At 41.5% G+C, this 15,604-nt stretch overlaps 1 protein-coding gene across 1 annotated transcript in view; it reads right to left on the bottom strand.

Annotated features, from left to right (window-relative positions):
* PGM5 (phosphoglucomutase 5) overlaps nt 1–15,604 on the bottom strand; it is a 139,709-nt gene that overhangs the window by 113,264 nt on the left and 10,841 nt on the right. Inside the window, exons 2-5 of the mRNA XM_028748181.2 lie at nt 7,537–7,699; nt 5,778–5,924; nt 2,461–2,586; nt 826–1,016 (exon numbers count right to left, since the gene is read on the bottom strand). Of these exons, the coding sequence (XP_028604014.2) occupies nt 826–1,016; nt 2,461–2,586; nt 5,778–5,924; nt 7,537–7,699 (627 nt within the window). The remainder of the gene's footprint in view (nt 1–825; nt 1,017–2,460; nt 2,587–5,777; nt 5,925–7,536; nt 7,700–15,604) is intronic.

The following is a 15,604-nucleotide window of genomic DNA, read 5'->3' as shown; positions in this document are numbered from 1 at the left end:
ACACAGTACTCCAGGTGAGGTCTGACCAGAGCAGAATACAGTGGCACTATTACTTCCCTTGATCTAGATGCTATACTCCTATTGATGCAGCCCAGAATTGCATTGGCTTTTTTAGCTGCCGCATCACACTGTTGGCTCATGTCAAGTTTGTGGTCAACCAAGACTCCTAGATCCTTTTCACATGTACTGCTCTCAAGCCAGGTGTCACCCATCTTGTATTTGTGCCTCTCATTTTTTTTGCCCAAGTGCAATACTTTACATTTCTCCCTGTTAAAATTCATCTTGTTTGTTTTGGCCCAGTTCTCTAATCTGTCAAGGTCGTTGTACCATATTGGCCCAAATATAAGCCGCACCCGCAAATAAGCCACAACTTTAAAATTCATGGGGGGGGGGGACAATACCTCGGCTGCTTCTGGATGGGGGAGTCATGCCGCTTTGCTGGTAGCGTAAGGTCGTGAATATAAGCCACACTTTAACTTTTCACGGTCAGAATTTGGGGGGAAACGTGCAAGTTATATTCAGGCCAATATGAAATATTATTTTTCATTTCCAGCAGCATGAGAGCTGGTTGATAGTTTTCACTTGTGACCTTGTGACCTTTGTGTAAGCAATTAAAGTTGAATTGATTCAACACTGAGTAATCTTTGAAAAACTGAGCTGCTCATGAACAGCAGAGGAATTTTCAAGGGCATTGCTGGTAGCTAGACCTTCAGTTTCTCCCACCTTTAAATAGGCATTTATTTGAAAGTCCCTCTGTGAATGTCAAAGTTGAACAAATAAAGACAACTCTTAAACTACCAAATCTGATCTTACACAAATACCTACTCCATCAGCATCAAAAGCAGCTCCAAAGCCATAGTCTCCTCCTTTCATTGCCTCCAACAAAGAAGTGGCGTATGTCAGGTTCGGGTCAGGATACTGGCCACCAAAATCCTCCAAAGGAACACAGTCAACTGCGGAATTAGCAGGAGCTCCTAATTCATCACACAGGATTCTCCGGACATAGGGACCCATCACTACAAAAAGAATTGTTTTCCAATTTAGGGACCATCTTTTAATTAATGTCCAGATAGAACACCCACCATTTTCACCAAACAGAAATGGGATGAATTTATATTAAACAGGACATCATAAACTTAACTACAAGTTATGACAGAAGCTTCAGAAAAAAGAGGACAGTTTTCTGTTGAATGAGAAATATTCTCAATCTGAAAGGGAGCACTGGAATATCACAAAGCACAGGAATCCAGTTGTGCTCAACTTGTCTAACAATTCTACTAAATAACCCTTTTGATAGTATTCAAATCCCTTTTTCATAAGAAGCCATTTATCTCTATTCAGATAAACAAACGCCAAAGCAAAATGAGCAGAAAGTCACATGATACAGTCTTAATAGAGTGTTTGTGGAAAAGTACGTGTTTAAAAGTGCCTGTACATTACAGTCATATGAGAAAGCTTTGACACTGGATAACCAGGCCAGCAATTATGTACCTTCCATAGCTGGCATAGTAAGTAAGAAAACTTCACCAGAGTGTCTGAATCTGCAGTTATTGAAGGCAGTATTTCACACATGAACCTGGGTTCCCGGAAACTCTCTGTTTTAAGAACTGCCCTTATTCCATAACATTAGAGTTTTGTGGAACGAGACAAAAAAGACATTGTCTCATTCCATTTTTATACCCAGGGCAAAGCTATGGAGTTTATTAATACAATATGACCTGTCCCTTCCTATGACTGTTCTTTATCAGGGCCAACTCAATTCAATCTTAAATTTTCATCTGAAGAAATATCCTATCTTTACATAAAGTTCCTTTCACTCAGACTTGTCTCTGACATAGGAGATTTCTCAGTCTCCGTCTTCACCCCAACCATGGGGATAAGAATACTGAGCTATGTTGTAAAGAAGGGGTAGTCAACCTTTTTATATCTGCCTCCCACTAATGCATCTTTCTTGATGGTAAAATTTCCTTACCACCCACCAGCGCTCGATGGAAGGAGGATTCAGTTTGTGCTGTAGAACTTTCTACTGCCCACCTAGAATCTTGAAATGCCCACTAGTGGGCAGTAGGGACCAGGTTGACAACCCCTGTTGTAAAGATTACTTGGAAAATATATTTGAAACATTTTGAACACTGTACTTGTAACATTAACAGTGCAATCCTGTTTGTTTTCTCAGAAGTAAATCCCAATGGGTGGTATTCAATTCAGTTTTACTCAGAGTAGACCCACTGGAATGAAAGAACATGAGTTAGGCCCATTAATTTCAATAGATCTAATCAGAGTAAACATTAGTTGAATACCACCCAATGTGTTTAATGTGTTTATTCTAGTGAGCATTGTTTAGGATTGCTGTATAAATTATTACTGCATAGCAACTACCTAGCTATCATGCTCATGCTTGAAACAACATTTTTTTTCATTATATTAGCATTTTACATGTATAAAAATGGGCCTCCTTACCTCCATTCATGGCATCAATTCTGATCTTAAGTTGATTTGGCCCTGTTAGCAGCCCTCTGATGGCACTGAAGTCAAAGACAGTCCGTAGAAGATTGAGGTAGACTTCCACTGAATCTATTATTTCAACTGTGCAAATAAAGGTCCAAGAAATATCTAGTTAGTGTATGTTGTCTTTCAGCAACTGAAAATAGATGGCACAGAAACTTTGGGGCCTAATCCCTCTACAATGCCTCAAGCAAATACAGCAGCCAAGTGCCCACAAAAATACTCCTGTTATTGTCAGATGCCTCCTATTCTAGATATTCTAGGAGTAAGCAAAAATCCTATTTGCGAAGTGAAGGCTAAGCAAGGTGCCATAATCAAGGAGGATATCCAAGAGATAGGACCACAGGCAAGGGTAAATTGGGCAGTCGTATTGTCTAGGATGAAATTAGAGATGAAGTGACACCCATGTTCCAGCAAAAAATCATTTATCACAAGCCAGCCAACATTTATTACTGCTGTTCTGTTGATTTCCATAGTGAAGTTAAGCACATGTTCATGTCTTTCCCATCATATTAAATTGGATTTGGTGCTTAATTCTGGCTGGATCGTATTTATATCTGTTAGAAATGTCCATGCTCCCTTTTCAAAAATGTTGCCCACTATTTAAAATCGAACAAAATAATAACAGCAACAACAAATAAAAATAACAGTTGTTTTAAAAGCAAACAAACAATTGATTTAGAAACCTAAAGTAATAAAAACAAAAACCTACCATAATCAAAACTGAGTAGAATGTAATGAAGGAATCAGAATGTAAAGCTAAAGTTTAAAGCTCAGCAAGTAGAAGCTAACAATGAATATGCCCGGTGAAATAAAGTTCTAGAAGCTAACATGAAATAAGAATACAATTAAAGTAAATTCAGTGAGTTACAGGGCTGGGCTGGATGTCAATCATAGCCTGTGAAACATTGACTCCAAAGGACTTCCGGGTTAGCGCCATCGGCAGTGGCGGTGTTCCTCTGACTGAGAGGAACCTGCTCCGCGAAAATCGGGTCTTGCCGCTGCGGCGAAGGCGGAGACCCTTCAAAAATCCCAGGCGGAGGAAGCCTGGGAACTTGGGATTCGGCTGACACCAAGAGCGCCTCACCTACTCGCGGGGAAACCCTTTTTCGGGGTCCCGAAGCGAAGTGGGGTGAGCGGCACGGTGTTTTGAATCAACCGCTACTTTTACGGAGTGAAGCCGCACAGCCGTTGCCGGAGAGCGCTGACTTTTTCCTGTGGACAATTGGACTTTAAACAAGTATCCGTGAGTAGAACGGAAAATTGGATTATAAAACTTCGTAATTTGGCATCGGAGCGGGAAGGTCTAAACAGGAAGTCCGCCTTCCGCTTTTGTAAATAGACTGAAGCAAAGACATCGTAAGCTAAAGTCTGGAAAGTCTTTTGTAAAGGGCTAAATTTCCATCGATTAAAACTGTAAAACCCCCCTTGGAAGCAGGAGAAGAGGGGGGATTTTTTAAAAATTGTTCAAGCCTGCAGGAGAGAGAGTAAAGGAAGACAAATTTCTATCGTCTTGAACCTGGGAACGGGCTGTCAAAGATGGACGTTTTGGGAAAGTTCATTGACTGTGAATAGAATGTATGTTGACAGATAGTCAAATAAGAGAAACATTTTGATTCCAATGTTTCCTTTTGCACCAAAAAGGAACAAATATTTGAAAAATGAAAGAAATTTTGTTGCCGGATCTGCGTAAGAGGATGGATATAAATAGAAATTGTTTCCTCTAAAGGGAGCTTTTGGACTGTTGTTGGAGTGGACATGGGGAACTGTACAGCTGTAGAATTTAAAGATCGTGAGAACCAGACATTTGACCTTGAATAATAATGTGGGCAGAGGAAGTTTTAGTGATTGCTCTTTGCAAAACAAGTGCCCTACTGGAACAGCTTCATGAGAAGATGGATTTGATGACCACTGCAATTGATAATTTTGGACAAACAGTGAATACTTATACTGAACCTGTTCAGGGACTGACTCAAGAATCTGCTCTGACAGGGCAAGCTGTGGAGAAGACAAAGGAGGAGGTTGTTGATGAACCTCAAGTAATACAAGTCGAGAGAGCTGTGGCCCTGCAGGAACATAAGTTGTTGTTTCTGAAGGCTGAATCTGGAGTGGGCCAGACTTGGAGAGATGGAGTCCTCTTGGGATTGGAGATGGCAAGTTGGTCAGACCCCCCTATGCAGGGATGTCCTGGCTTTTGGGAATTGGTTTTGGGCCAGGGGGAGACTGGAGTGGTCGAGGCCCTTGACTTTGGAGGGACACTGAAGTATGCTTCGGAATATTTTTTGGATTTTGGTGCTGACTATGGAGAATGGGCTGACCTGTCGAGAAGGGATAAAGACATTTTTAGATTGCTTCCCCAAGAGCCACTCCTCAGTGATAAAGGAAGGAAACCAAGAACAAGACCAGTCGAAGATAAAGTAAAGTGCAGGTACAAATATGAAGACGATCCGCAGAAGGGACATGGAAAAGAGTTAAGAGCCTCGGACATAAGATCACCAGGTTGATGGACTAGAGGGTACAGGCAGAAAGGACTGACAGAACCCGAGACCAGGAAGAAGAGACGGTGGATGAAGATTGGAAGAAATTTAAAAATTCATTTAGAGAAATATTGCAAATATTTAGAAAAATCTTGGAATGAAACTATTCGGCTTTGGTAGAAATGTTATAAGGAGTTATGTATAATTATGTTTTTAAGTTTTAGGGTTTTTTATGGTAAGATAAGGTTAAAATAAATTAAGACAACTAAAGGACAGAAAATGTAAAATTTAAGGTCAAATTGGGTTAAGATAATTTATAGAACAAAAACTGAGAAAGATGGAAAGGATTTGCTGAAATAGCTAATTGAATTAGAATACAAAAAAGGGAGGTGTGAGGAGGTCGATGAAACAAGTAAATGAAAGACAAAGATATGGAAATTGGATGTGTTTTTAAATGTTTTTTGTTTTTCTTATTGTTTTGTTATATTGTTTTTTATTGTGTGTGTTTTCTATTTTTGAAGTATTGTAACTTTTTATTGTTTTGTTTTGTTTTCTTTTCTTTGTAATTTGTTAAACTTTTAATAAATATCATTTTTTAAAAAATGAATCATTGACTCCAAAATGGCATAATAAGGTGTATCAAAGATTTCCTGAAACCCTCAAATGATCATAGGGGAAAAGCCCTCCTAAAGATTGGAATGGACAATCTAACTTCATTGTAAGAGCTGAGCAGCTGGGAGACATTATATTTACATGACAACATGGAGACCAAAGCTATGACAAAGAATACAATACCACGGAAAGGCTTGAATTTGTTCTCCAAATCAAATTCTTGTCTTCCTAGCCGAGATAAGTCAATTCTCAGGTCCGAACAAATGGCATATTCTTCAAGGGTTTTGCTGATCTGGTAGATTTTGTCAGAAACAACATCAGAAGCTGGTCCTGCAATTATAAATGCATACATTTATAAAGTCAGTACAGTATAGGTAGTTTGAACACACTCAGAAAAACTGCTGGAGTAAAATATGCTCAGGATCAGAGTATTGATTTGGTATAGTGTTAAACTGAGAAACAATGCAAGCTTAAAATAGTGTCACACATATCAGCAGTACATGAAAGTTATATTGTAGATGTTTGTAGCAACAGCCTAAGTCTCTGGCCTTTGATCTCCTAAGAAATGTAATTAAGCCCTTTGAATTTGGTGAATAATAGTTAATTTTCCTAGTCTACTACATGGAACTAAAAAGAAGAAAATACAAGTGCATTCAAAGAAGCTTTGACCCCAAAACTAATACCCCAATTCAGTGAGATAAAGCCACATACACACAAAGACTCTTATACAGTAAACTGACACACATGCATATATCTGCTGGCATAGCAAAATCGATTTGAGCCCTACGGAATGAAATGGATGTTTCTATTGATGCAAATGAAAATATGCACTCAGATTCAGGACTACATGAAACTGAACTGCCAGAAAAAGAAGGGTATATGTTTGATAAATAAATGTAATACAATTTTCTATGGGCTTGCACAACACCCTACATGACCAAGTAGGGTGACCATCCAAAGGACTTCCGTGTATATAAAAATGAGACTTCATACTAGTAGGTTCCAAACGACACCAGATTGTGCAAAATAATAATGGCATGTATAAAATATCTAAAAAGAATAATAGAATCATAGAGTTGGAAGAGACCACAAGGGCCATCGAGTCCAACCCCATGCCAAGCAGGAAACACCATCAGAGCACTCCTGACATATGGTTGTCAAGCCTCTGCTTAAAGACCTCCAAAGAAGGAGACTCCACCACACTCCCTGGCAGCAAATTCCACTGTCGAACAGCTCTTACTGTCAGGAAGTTCTTCCTAATGTTTAGGTGGAATCTTCTTATTTGTAGTTTGGATCCATTGCTCCGTGTCCGCTTCTCTGGAGCAGCAGAAAACAACCTTTCTCCCTCCTCTATATGACATCCTTTTATATATTTGAACATGGCTATCATGTCACCCCTTAACCTCCTCTTCTCCAGGCTAAACATGCCCAGCTCCCTTAGCCGTTCCTCATAAGGCATCGTTTCCAGACCTTTGACCATTTTGGTTGCCCTCCTCTGGACACGTTCCAGTTTGTCAGTGTCCTTCTTGAACTGTGGTGCCCAGAACTGGACACAGTACTCCAGGTGAGGTCTGACCAGAGCAGAATACAGTGGCACTATTACTTCCCTTGATCTAGATGCTATACTCCTATTGATGCAGCCCAGAATTGCATTGGCTTTTTTAGCTGCCGCGTCACACTGTTGGCTCATGTCAAGTTTGTGGTCAACCAAGACTCCTAGATCCTTTTCAAGAAGTTGGCAAAGCCTCCAGGACATTTGATCACTGAGCACCTGTTGGTTTCTCTAGGATACAACCCACTAAAATAACTGAATCTATTAAAATCTTAGACTGCTTAGAAAAATATAGAAACAGTATTTTTGAATTTTTAGACAAGTATAAAAGTCTATTTTCAATCTGCTTTCTTAAAAACAATTGATAACATAAATCTTAAAATTACATACCTCCATTGGCAACATTAAACTTAACTCCAAATTCTCCTCCAGGTCCTCCAGGGCAGTGACTAGCAGTCAGAATAATCCCACCGGCTGCTTTGATCTTTCTGATAATGCAAGAAACAGCAGGGGTGGATAAGATGCCATTCTGACCAACAACCAATCTTCCAATCTAGACAAGCCAGATAAAAAGAACAAGATCACATTTTGTTGGCATGGGGTTGAGTTACTGAGTGATGCTCAATGATACCAAACAAACATAATGAAGAAACAGTGCCATCTATAAATTCAGTATACAAATTATTCTATTTAAATTATTTATTAATTAAAAGATTTCTGTATTACCCTTCACCAAAAATGGTCACAGGGCAGCTAACAAAAATAAAGTAATACGAGCAACAAGTGGGAGGAAAAGGGGCGTAATGGGCTTCTATGCGCTTTGTCATTGACCTCTGTCATAAGACTTAATGAACAGCAATATTAAAGTGATTCTCATGTTACTTAATTAACATAATCATAAAAATGATTTCTGCAACAAAAAATGTATTTTTTTAAAACCCTGGAATCTAAAAGGATATAATGTTGGGGTGAGACATAACTTCAGTGAGGAGATAATTCTGCAGATTATAACTTTTGTAGATATATTATATTATTATATAGTAGATATAATTGTATGAACATTTTTACAAAATTGAAATCAGAAAATGTGCAGATTGAGAATCATGTCCTAAATTATAAGATTAAAAGATATGGTAACTAGAAAAGAGTTATTGCAACCTAGCATTGTCTAGAATGATGTGATGCAAGAGCCAGGGTGGCATAAGCAGATCTGGGAGGTGTCAGAGATAATTGTTGCCTCTTCATTGCTTTTAGAATAAGATGTTTTTATTCAACTTATTCAAACATTTATTTGAGTGTACTCATTTCAGTAAACTATAGCTTGGCCATTTTTAAATAAGATGCTTCTAACCTAAAAGCAATTCTTTACCTTAGCATTAGCAATTATTGATGCTTTATTTACTTCAAAAGAACAGATGCCTAACCACAAAGTGAACTTTACAAGAACTTTGCAAGTACACATGATGTAGCTACAGGGTTGGAACATGAACACGTATCTATGCACAAATCTATGCCTGTTGGTTAAACAAACATACAGTGCTATTGCCTGTTGGTTAAACACTTGTCTTCATCAAGTAAGGAAGTGGCTTGAACTTAACATACAGTGGATAGGAGCATAGAAATTAGGGTAGCTTGTGGTCTGCAATAAAAATGTTCTGCTGATATGTCAATAAAGTTATCTAAGGGGGCTTGTGACCATATTTGTACAATGATTAGTAAGGGAAATGGGATGTTATTATGCTAATTAAACAAACAAGATACGCTGGGGACTTTCCACGCCTTTTCTGTAAGGGAGGGGGAGAATGAACTTCGAGACTTTAAATACTTGTATAATTTCCTGATTCTGTGTGCCTCCTCTGACGCTTTGTGTAACCAGGTCACCTGCTTGCAAGCATAATAAAGCTTTCCTAATTCACCAACTTGTCCAAGGTCATTTTATTAAGGATCCAGAAGACTCAAAGTCTTGATGGACCATTTTTCATATCTAACAGGAAGCCAGAGTCCAAATCCCTACTCAGCCATAACACCATAATATGGTTTAAAGCATGACATGACAGCAGCCACAACGCGGGAAATGACTTCGACTGGGTCTCAAACCCTTTGGTGAGTTAGGGACTTCCCCTCCACGTGAAGACAGGCTTTGTCGGATTGAGGAACAAGACAAATAGAGGCTCCAACCTCTGCTGACTTGCAGCTATACTTATTCATGAGAAAGGCTATGCGAGTAAACCCTGAGGAAGAATACGTACCTGCTGCCTTGCAAGACATCTTTGGGAGCAGAAAAGGCTCAGGAGTCAACCCTACACAAATCCGAGTCCCCAAGACAGGTAGATGGTGTCTCATACACCTCCTTCCAACAACTCCTGCAGCCAAGCTTTCCTTTGAACCCTATCAGTGAGGCTGAGAGTCTTGTTGTCTGGCCAGTCCAGGACCTCCATAACACTGCCCAGGCTTGCACTCCAGGGAGGTCACTTCAGTGCTGCTAATACAGCAAAAAGAACGCAGGGGACAGCAGTCACAAGTTACTAGCCTCTGCAGCCACAGCAGGCACTGTGATTCTCCTGTGCTTTGACTTCATTCCATTGTCTTTTGAGACAAACAGATGCCAGCAACTCTGATTCAGTAAGGAAGATGTGCAAAAAGAGTTGATATGTATGAGGTTTGCGTCCACATTGTAGTGCTTATCTGGGCCACCCAAAGCTACTAATTTTGCAGTAAGACTAGAACTGGCCTGAAATTTTGTGTCATCGAGTTGTATTCCAATCTCAAATAGTTTTTTTAAGAAGAAATGCTACTAAAATCAAACTATCATTACAAAAATGTACCAGTAAATTAAATTGCAACACTAATTTACATCCTTTCTTAGTACAGCCATTTATTAGTTTATGTAGCACTCTAAAGTACAGATATTCAGCTAAGAGCCTGACATTATTAAGAAAAATCTGCTGTCAGCTATCCTGGTCATAGAATCATAGAATCATAGAATCATAGAGTTGGAAGAGACCACAAGGGCCATCGAGTCCAACCCCCTGCCAAGCAGGAAACACCATCAGAGCACTCCTGACATATGGTTGTCAAGCCTCTGCTTAAAGACCTCCAAAGACGGAGACTCCACCACACTCCCTGGCAGCAAATTCCACTGTCGAACAGCTCTTACTGTCAGGAAGTTCTTCCTAATGTTTAGGTGGAATCTTCTTATTTGTAGTTTGGATCCATTGCTCCGGGTCCGCTTCTCTGGAGCAGCAGAAAACAACCTTTCTCCCTCCTCTATATGACATCCTTTTATATATTTGAACATGGCTATCATGTCACCCCTTAACCTCCTCTTCTCCAGGCTAAACATGCCCAGCTCCCTTAGCCGTTCCTCATAAGGCATCGTTTCCAGACCTTTGACCATTTTGGTTGCCCTCCTCTCCACACGTTCCAGTTTGTCAGTGTCCTTCTTGAACTGTGGTGCCCAGAACTGGACACAGTACTCCAGGTGAGGTCTGACCAGAGCAGAATACAGTGGCACTATTACTTCCCTTGATCTAGATGCTATACTCCTATTGATGCAGCCCAGAATTGCATTGGCTTTTTTAGCTGCCGCGTCACACTGTTGGCTCATGTCAAGTTTGTGGTCAACCAAGACTCCTAGATCCTTTTCACATGTACTGCTCTCAAGCCAGGTGTCCCCCATCTTGTATTTGTGCCTTTCATTTTTTTTGCCCAAGTGCAATACTTTACATTTCTCCCTGTTAAAGTTCATCTTGTTTGTTTTGGCCCAGTTCTCTAATCTGTCAAGGTCGTTTTGAAGTGTGATCTTGTCCTCTGGGGTGTTAGCCACCCCTCCCAGTTTGGTGTCATCTGCAAATTTGATCAGGATGCCCTTGAGTCCATCATCCAAGTCGTTGATAAAGATGTTGAATAAGACCGGGCCCAAGACAGAACCCTGTGGCACCCCACTAGTCACTCTTCTCCAGGATGAAGAGGAACCATTGATGAGCACCCTTTGGGTTCGGTCAGTCAGCCAGTTACAAATCCACTGAGTGGTAGCATAGTCAAGTCCTCAATGACATAACAACACTAAAGTTAATGAGAAAGAACTTATCCCATGTGGTATGCACAAAAAACTGCGCAGCCAAACTCTGTATGGCTAGATTGGCAATCCAAGAGTCCTGGTTAGGCCCCATTAACTTTTCAACTACAGTGGTACCTCGGGTTAAGTACTTAATTCGTTCCGGAGGTCCGTTCTGAACCTGAAACTGTTCTTAACATGAAGCACCACTTTAGCTAATGGGGCCTCCTGCTGCCGCCGTGCTGCCAGAGCCCGATTTCTGTTCTTATGCTGAAGCAAAGTTCTTAACCTGAAGCACTATTTCTGGGTTAGCGGAGTGTGTAATCTGAAGCGTATGTAACCTGAAGCGTATGTAACCTGAGGTACCACTGTACATGGAGGTATACAGGTAGCAATGAATGGAAATCTGGGAGTCTCCATGAAGATGCAAGAATCTGAAACTGTATGCTTAGATCTTCAGTTGGCATGAGAGAGAACAGACAGCAACTGCCTTTCACGGTGGCCTTTCAGCTTGATTAAAGAGATGACTGATCGCTGGGACCTGCAGCTTTCACCGCATCAGATTTCTGTGTTAAAAATAAAGGCCAGAGTACAGTGCACTTCAGAACACTTTGGCCTGGTAGGTTGCACTTGCCAAACATAATGTGAATTGTGGCTGTTCAACCCATTCTTACAACAACAAAAAATTGGTGTTAAGCAGAAACCAACTAAGAAAGCTATAATTTCAAAGCTTTATTTACCCATTATTTTTGCTTAATATAGAAATGACTTCAGAGTCCCTTGAACTATTCATTTATCTGAGGTTATGTGTAAACTCAGTGGAAGAGGATTAAAAAAGAAAGTCTTAAATGTAAACCATTTGTTGGGGGAGATTACTGAAGGCAAAAAAGGGAGGCAGGCTCAGCAACAGGTATAAGTCCCAGCAGCTACTAAGTTCTGGTTTGATGACAGAAAAGGTGGGGCCAGCCAGGCTAGAAGCAGTTGCCCTGTTTAAGAAGTCCAAGAACAGGGTAAGGAGTTCAGAACTGCATGGAGCAACTGTGTTGTTCCAATAGGTTGGCATGCACCCCCATATGCTTTTAAAGATGGGGCAAGGCACTGAATTTGGGCAGGATGTGTCTGTTTTATTATCACATTTTTGTGTTGCATTAGATTGTTATAAGGTGTACATTCTTTGTTTCTTCAGCTTGTAAACCGCCTTGAGTATTGTAAGATAGAAAGGCAGCATACAAATTAAAAGTGAGGAGGAGGAGGAGGAGGAGGAGGATGTTCCCTACAATGGGAGCATCACAAGGTCCTGGGTGAACAGGCTATGCCCTACGATTCTGACTCTGCTTCCTCTGTTCCTAGGGGTTGCTGACACTCACTCCCCCAGATCCCAGTGCTGCACTCCTTTCCCTGGGAGGAAAGAGGGGGAATGGGAGTCCTGCTATTCCAACTGCAGGAGCTGAATCCAGACGGGGGCAGGAGAGAAGGACTGTCATCCTTCTCTGTTCCCCAGTCCCAGACTCTCCATGATATCCTTCTGTCCCCCATCCTCAGCAGTTTCAACCAGCCACTAGGGCTGGGAAATACATCAATATATCGTCCAAAACTGGTTTTGAATCCACATTATGACCTGTTTTGACCTGGCAATACATTGTCAGGTGAATCTGAATAGAATTTGAGGGAAATTTTAACAAAAGGATTGGGGACTGACAGCTTCCCGGGGGTGGCTCAACTGAACTGAGACTTTTCTTGGCAGGAAGGGGAGAGTCACTGCTCCTGGAATTAAAATCTGTAGAGGGAAGGGGACTTCCCTCTTCCAAACTGCACATACCCAAGCTTGGAAAAGGGGAGGACAAGCAGCGCACCACCATCTCTTTGTTTTGCTCACTCGCCTTCTTCCCCAGCGCCACAATCCCTTCCCCTCGCACTGAGGGAGGGCACCCAATTTCCCAAGGAGGAAGGCAGCAGCAGCCTCAGCAGATGTGCATCTTCACCTCAGAGCTGCTCCCCCACCCCTGCCGCTGCCTCTCCTCCCTACCTGGACTGAAGATGGCAGCTTGACACTCCCCTTCCACTCCCACCCTCTCAAACCACGAGGCTCCAGGTCAAACCACATCATGAGGGGCTGAGAGGAGACAACCAAGTGGGAAGCAAATGCACTAGGATGCTGCTGGCCAGGGAGGCATTCCTCCTCCTGCACCCTCAGAACTTCGGTAGGAAAATCCATGAAGCCAGTCAATGCTTCTCCCGATTCCAGTTACCCTTCTGTGTATATGTGCATGCATTTGTCTGTGTCGCCCTGTGTTGAGAATCTGGATGTTGGGGTGCAGGTTCCCCCTCCAGCGCCTCACTCTTCTGCTTTCCATCTCCACTCCACCCTGTCCACGAATCAACACGAGGTTTGGCAGCTTCTTCCTCTCCACCTCTCTCTGCCTAGGTAACAGTTGACCCCATTCACCTCTACATAGTTCACCCTTATTTCAGACATTGTGATATATCAAGATATTGTGGGATTTAAAGCTACAGTCAAGTGCAACATTCCGACAGAGGACTAACGGCCTCCATGTTCTAACTGGTTGCTGTGACAACCAGTTTGTCGGTTGCTGGTAGTTTTGAAAGATAACTGCTCAGTTGCAGTCACCTCAGGACCAACTTCCCTCTGGTATAGTTTATTAGCATGTTATGTAAACTAAGCCTGCCTTCAGGTACAGCTCTGTACCTGTACTACATGAATCTGAGAGTAAACTAGTTTTATATTAACATGAATCAGATTTCTGTGTGCATTCTTTAAGAGGGATTCAAAGGGATTTTTAACCAGGAAGGCATCTTTATTAGTAGAACTCAGATGAGTCAGTAACAAGCTGATCGCTGCATAAACTTATAATGGGGATTGTTTAACTCTGCTAAAGTAAACCTTCCCACCATGGGTTATGGGCCCAGAGTTGCATAATTTTTTTTTACTTAATGGTTATCCAGTGGGAATTAAGCAACCCCCTCCCTTCCCTCAGAGGTTACAGTTACCTAAGGCAGTGAAGATCTGTTTTATATTTTTGAGATGGCTAGTGTAGATGTTGATAGTGATCTAGGCCGAGGCCTGCCTGTGCTAAATGAACATAATTTTGTGAACTGGAAGCAACGCTTAATAGCACACCTAGATACAAAAGGAGTCCTGGATGCTATTAAAAGCCCCTGGCCTACAACCACAGATGAGGGTGATTTAATCAAGATATGAGCTTGGGAAGAAAAGAACAGTAAAGCCAGATTCATCATTTGAATGGGCTTCGCGATGAACACCTCTCAATGATAAATTTTGAAGATAGTACACCTCAAATTTTAAGTGATATAGAGCGCATGTTTGGAGACACCATTAAGAGCTCCTACAGAATGTTAATACGTGAGTATTTTTTTTAAATGAAATTTATTAGAAGTTTAATAGTTACCCAAAAAAAGAAAAAAGCAAGACAATAAAAAATTACAATACATCAAAAATAAAAAGAAAAACAGAAAACAATACAGCAAAACAATAAGAAAAACAAATTTAACATAGACAACCAAATTTTACATACCACAGTGGAAAGAGTCCTGTATGCTCTACAGCTCAGTTGCAATCTGATTAGTGTGTCCAAAAAGGGTTTCCAGATAACGTTTGGAAATGGACAATGCAAAGAATGGTAAAGTGTTTGTTCAAGCTAAACTAATAAATGGTGTATATGAGGCTGATCTTTCAGAGAGATCCGCAAAGGTGGCCCATTCAAGCCAGAAGGATGAGGTGAACCTGCAGTTGTAGCATAGAAGGCTCAGACACAGAGACACCAACGTCATTCTAGACTTAAAAAGGTAAAGGGACCCCTGACCATTAGGTCCAGTCGTGACCGACTCTGGGGTTGCGGCACTCATCTCGCTTTATCGGCCGAGGGAGCCAGCGTTTGTCCGCGGACAGCTTCCAGGTCATGTGGCCAGCATGACTAAGCCGCTTCTGGCGAACCAGAGCAGCGCACGGAAACGCCGTTTACCTTCCCGCCAGAGCGGTACCTATTTATCTTCTTGCACTTTGACGTGCTTTCGAACTGCTAGGTTGGCAGGAGCAGGGACTGAGCAACGGGAGCTCACCCTGTTGCGGGGATTCGAACCACCAACCTTCTGATCGGCAAGCCCTAGGCTCTGTGGTTTAATCCACAGCGCCACCCACGTCCCTTATTCTAGACTTACAGAAGGATAAACTTGCAAAAGGACTGCAGGTAACAGCTAGCAACACAATTCCAACATTGATACATAGGTTGTATTACTGAGAAAGCTGTAAAACCTTCATTTCCACGTTGCACAGAGCAGAGAAGCACTAAAGTGCTTGATATAGTCTACCGTAACTTATGTGGACAAATGAGTGTTCCCTTACTGGGGGGGGGGGGGAGATAC

The sequence above is a fragment of the Podarcis muralis genome, chromosome 11 (assembly GCF_964188315.1).
Source record: "Podarcis muralis chromosome 11, rPodMur119.hap1.1, whole genome shotgun sequence".
NCBI classification, from domain to species: domain Eukaryota; kingdom Metazoa; phylum Chordata; class Lepidosauria; order Squamata; family Lacertidae; genus Podarcis; species Podarcis muralis.
This window is presented reverse-complemented; position numbering and strand designations above follow the sequence as displayed.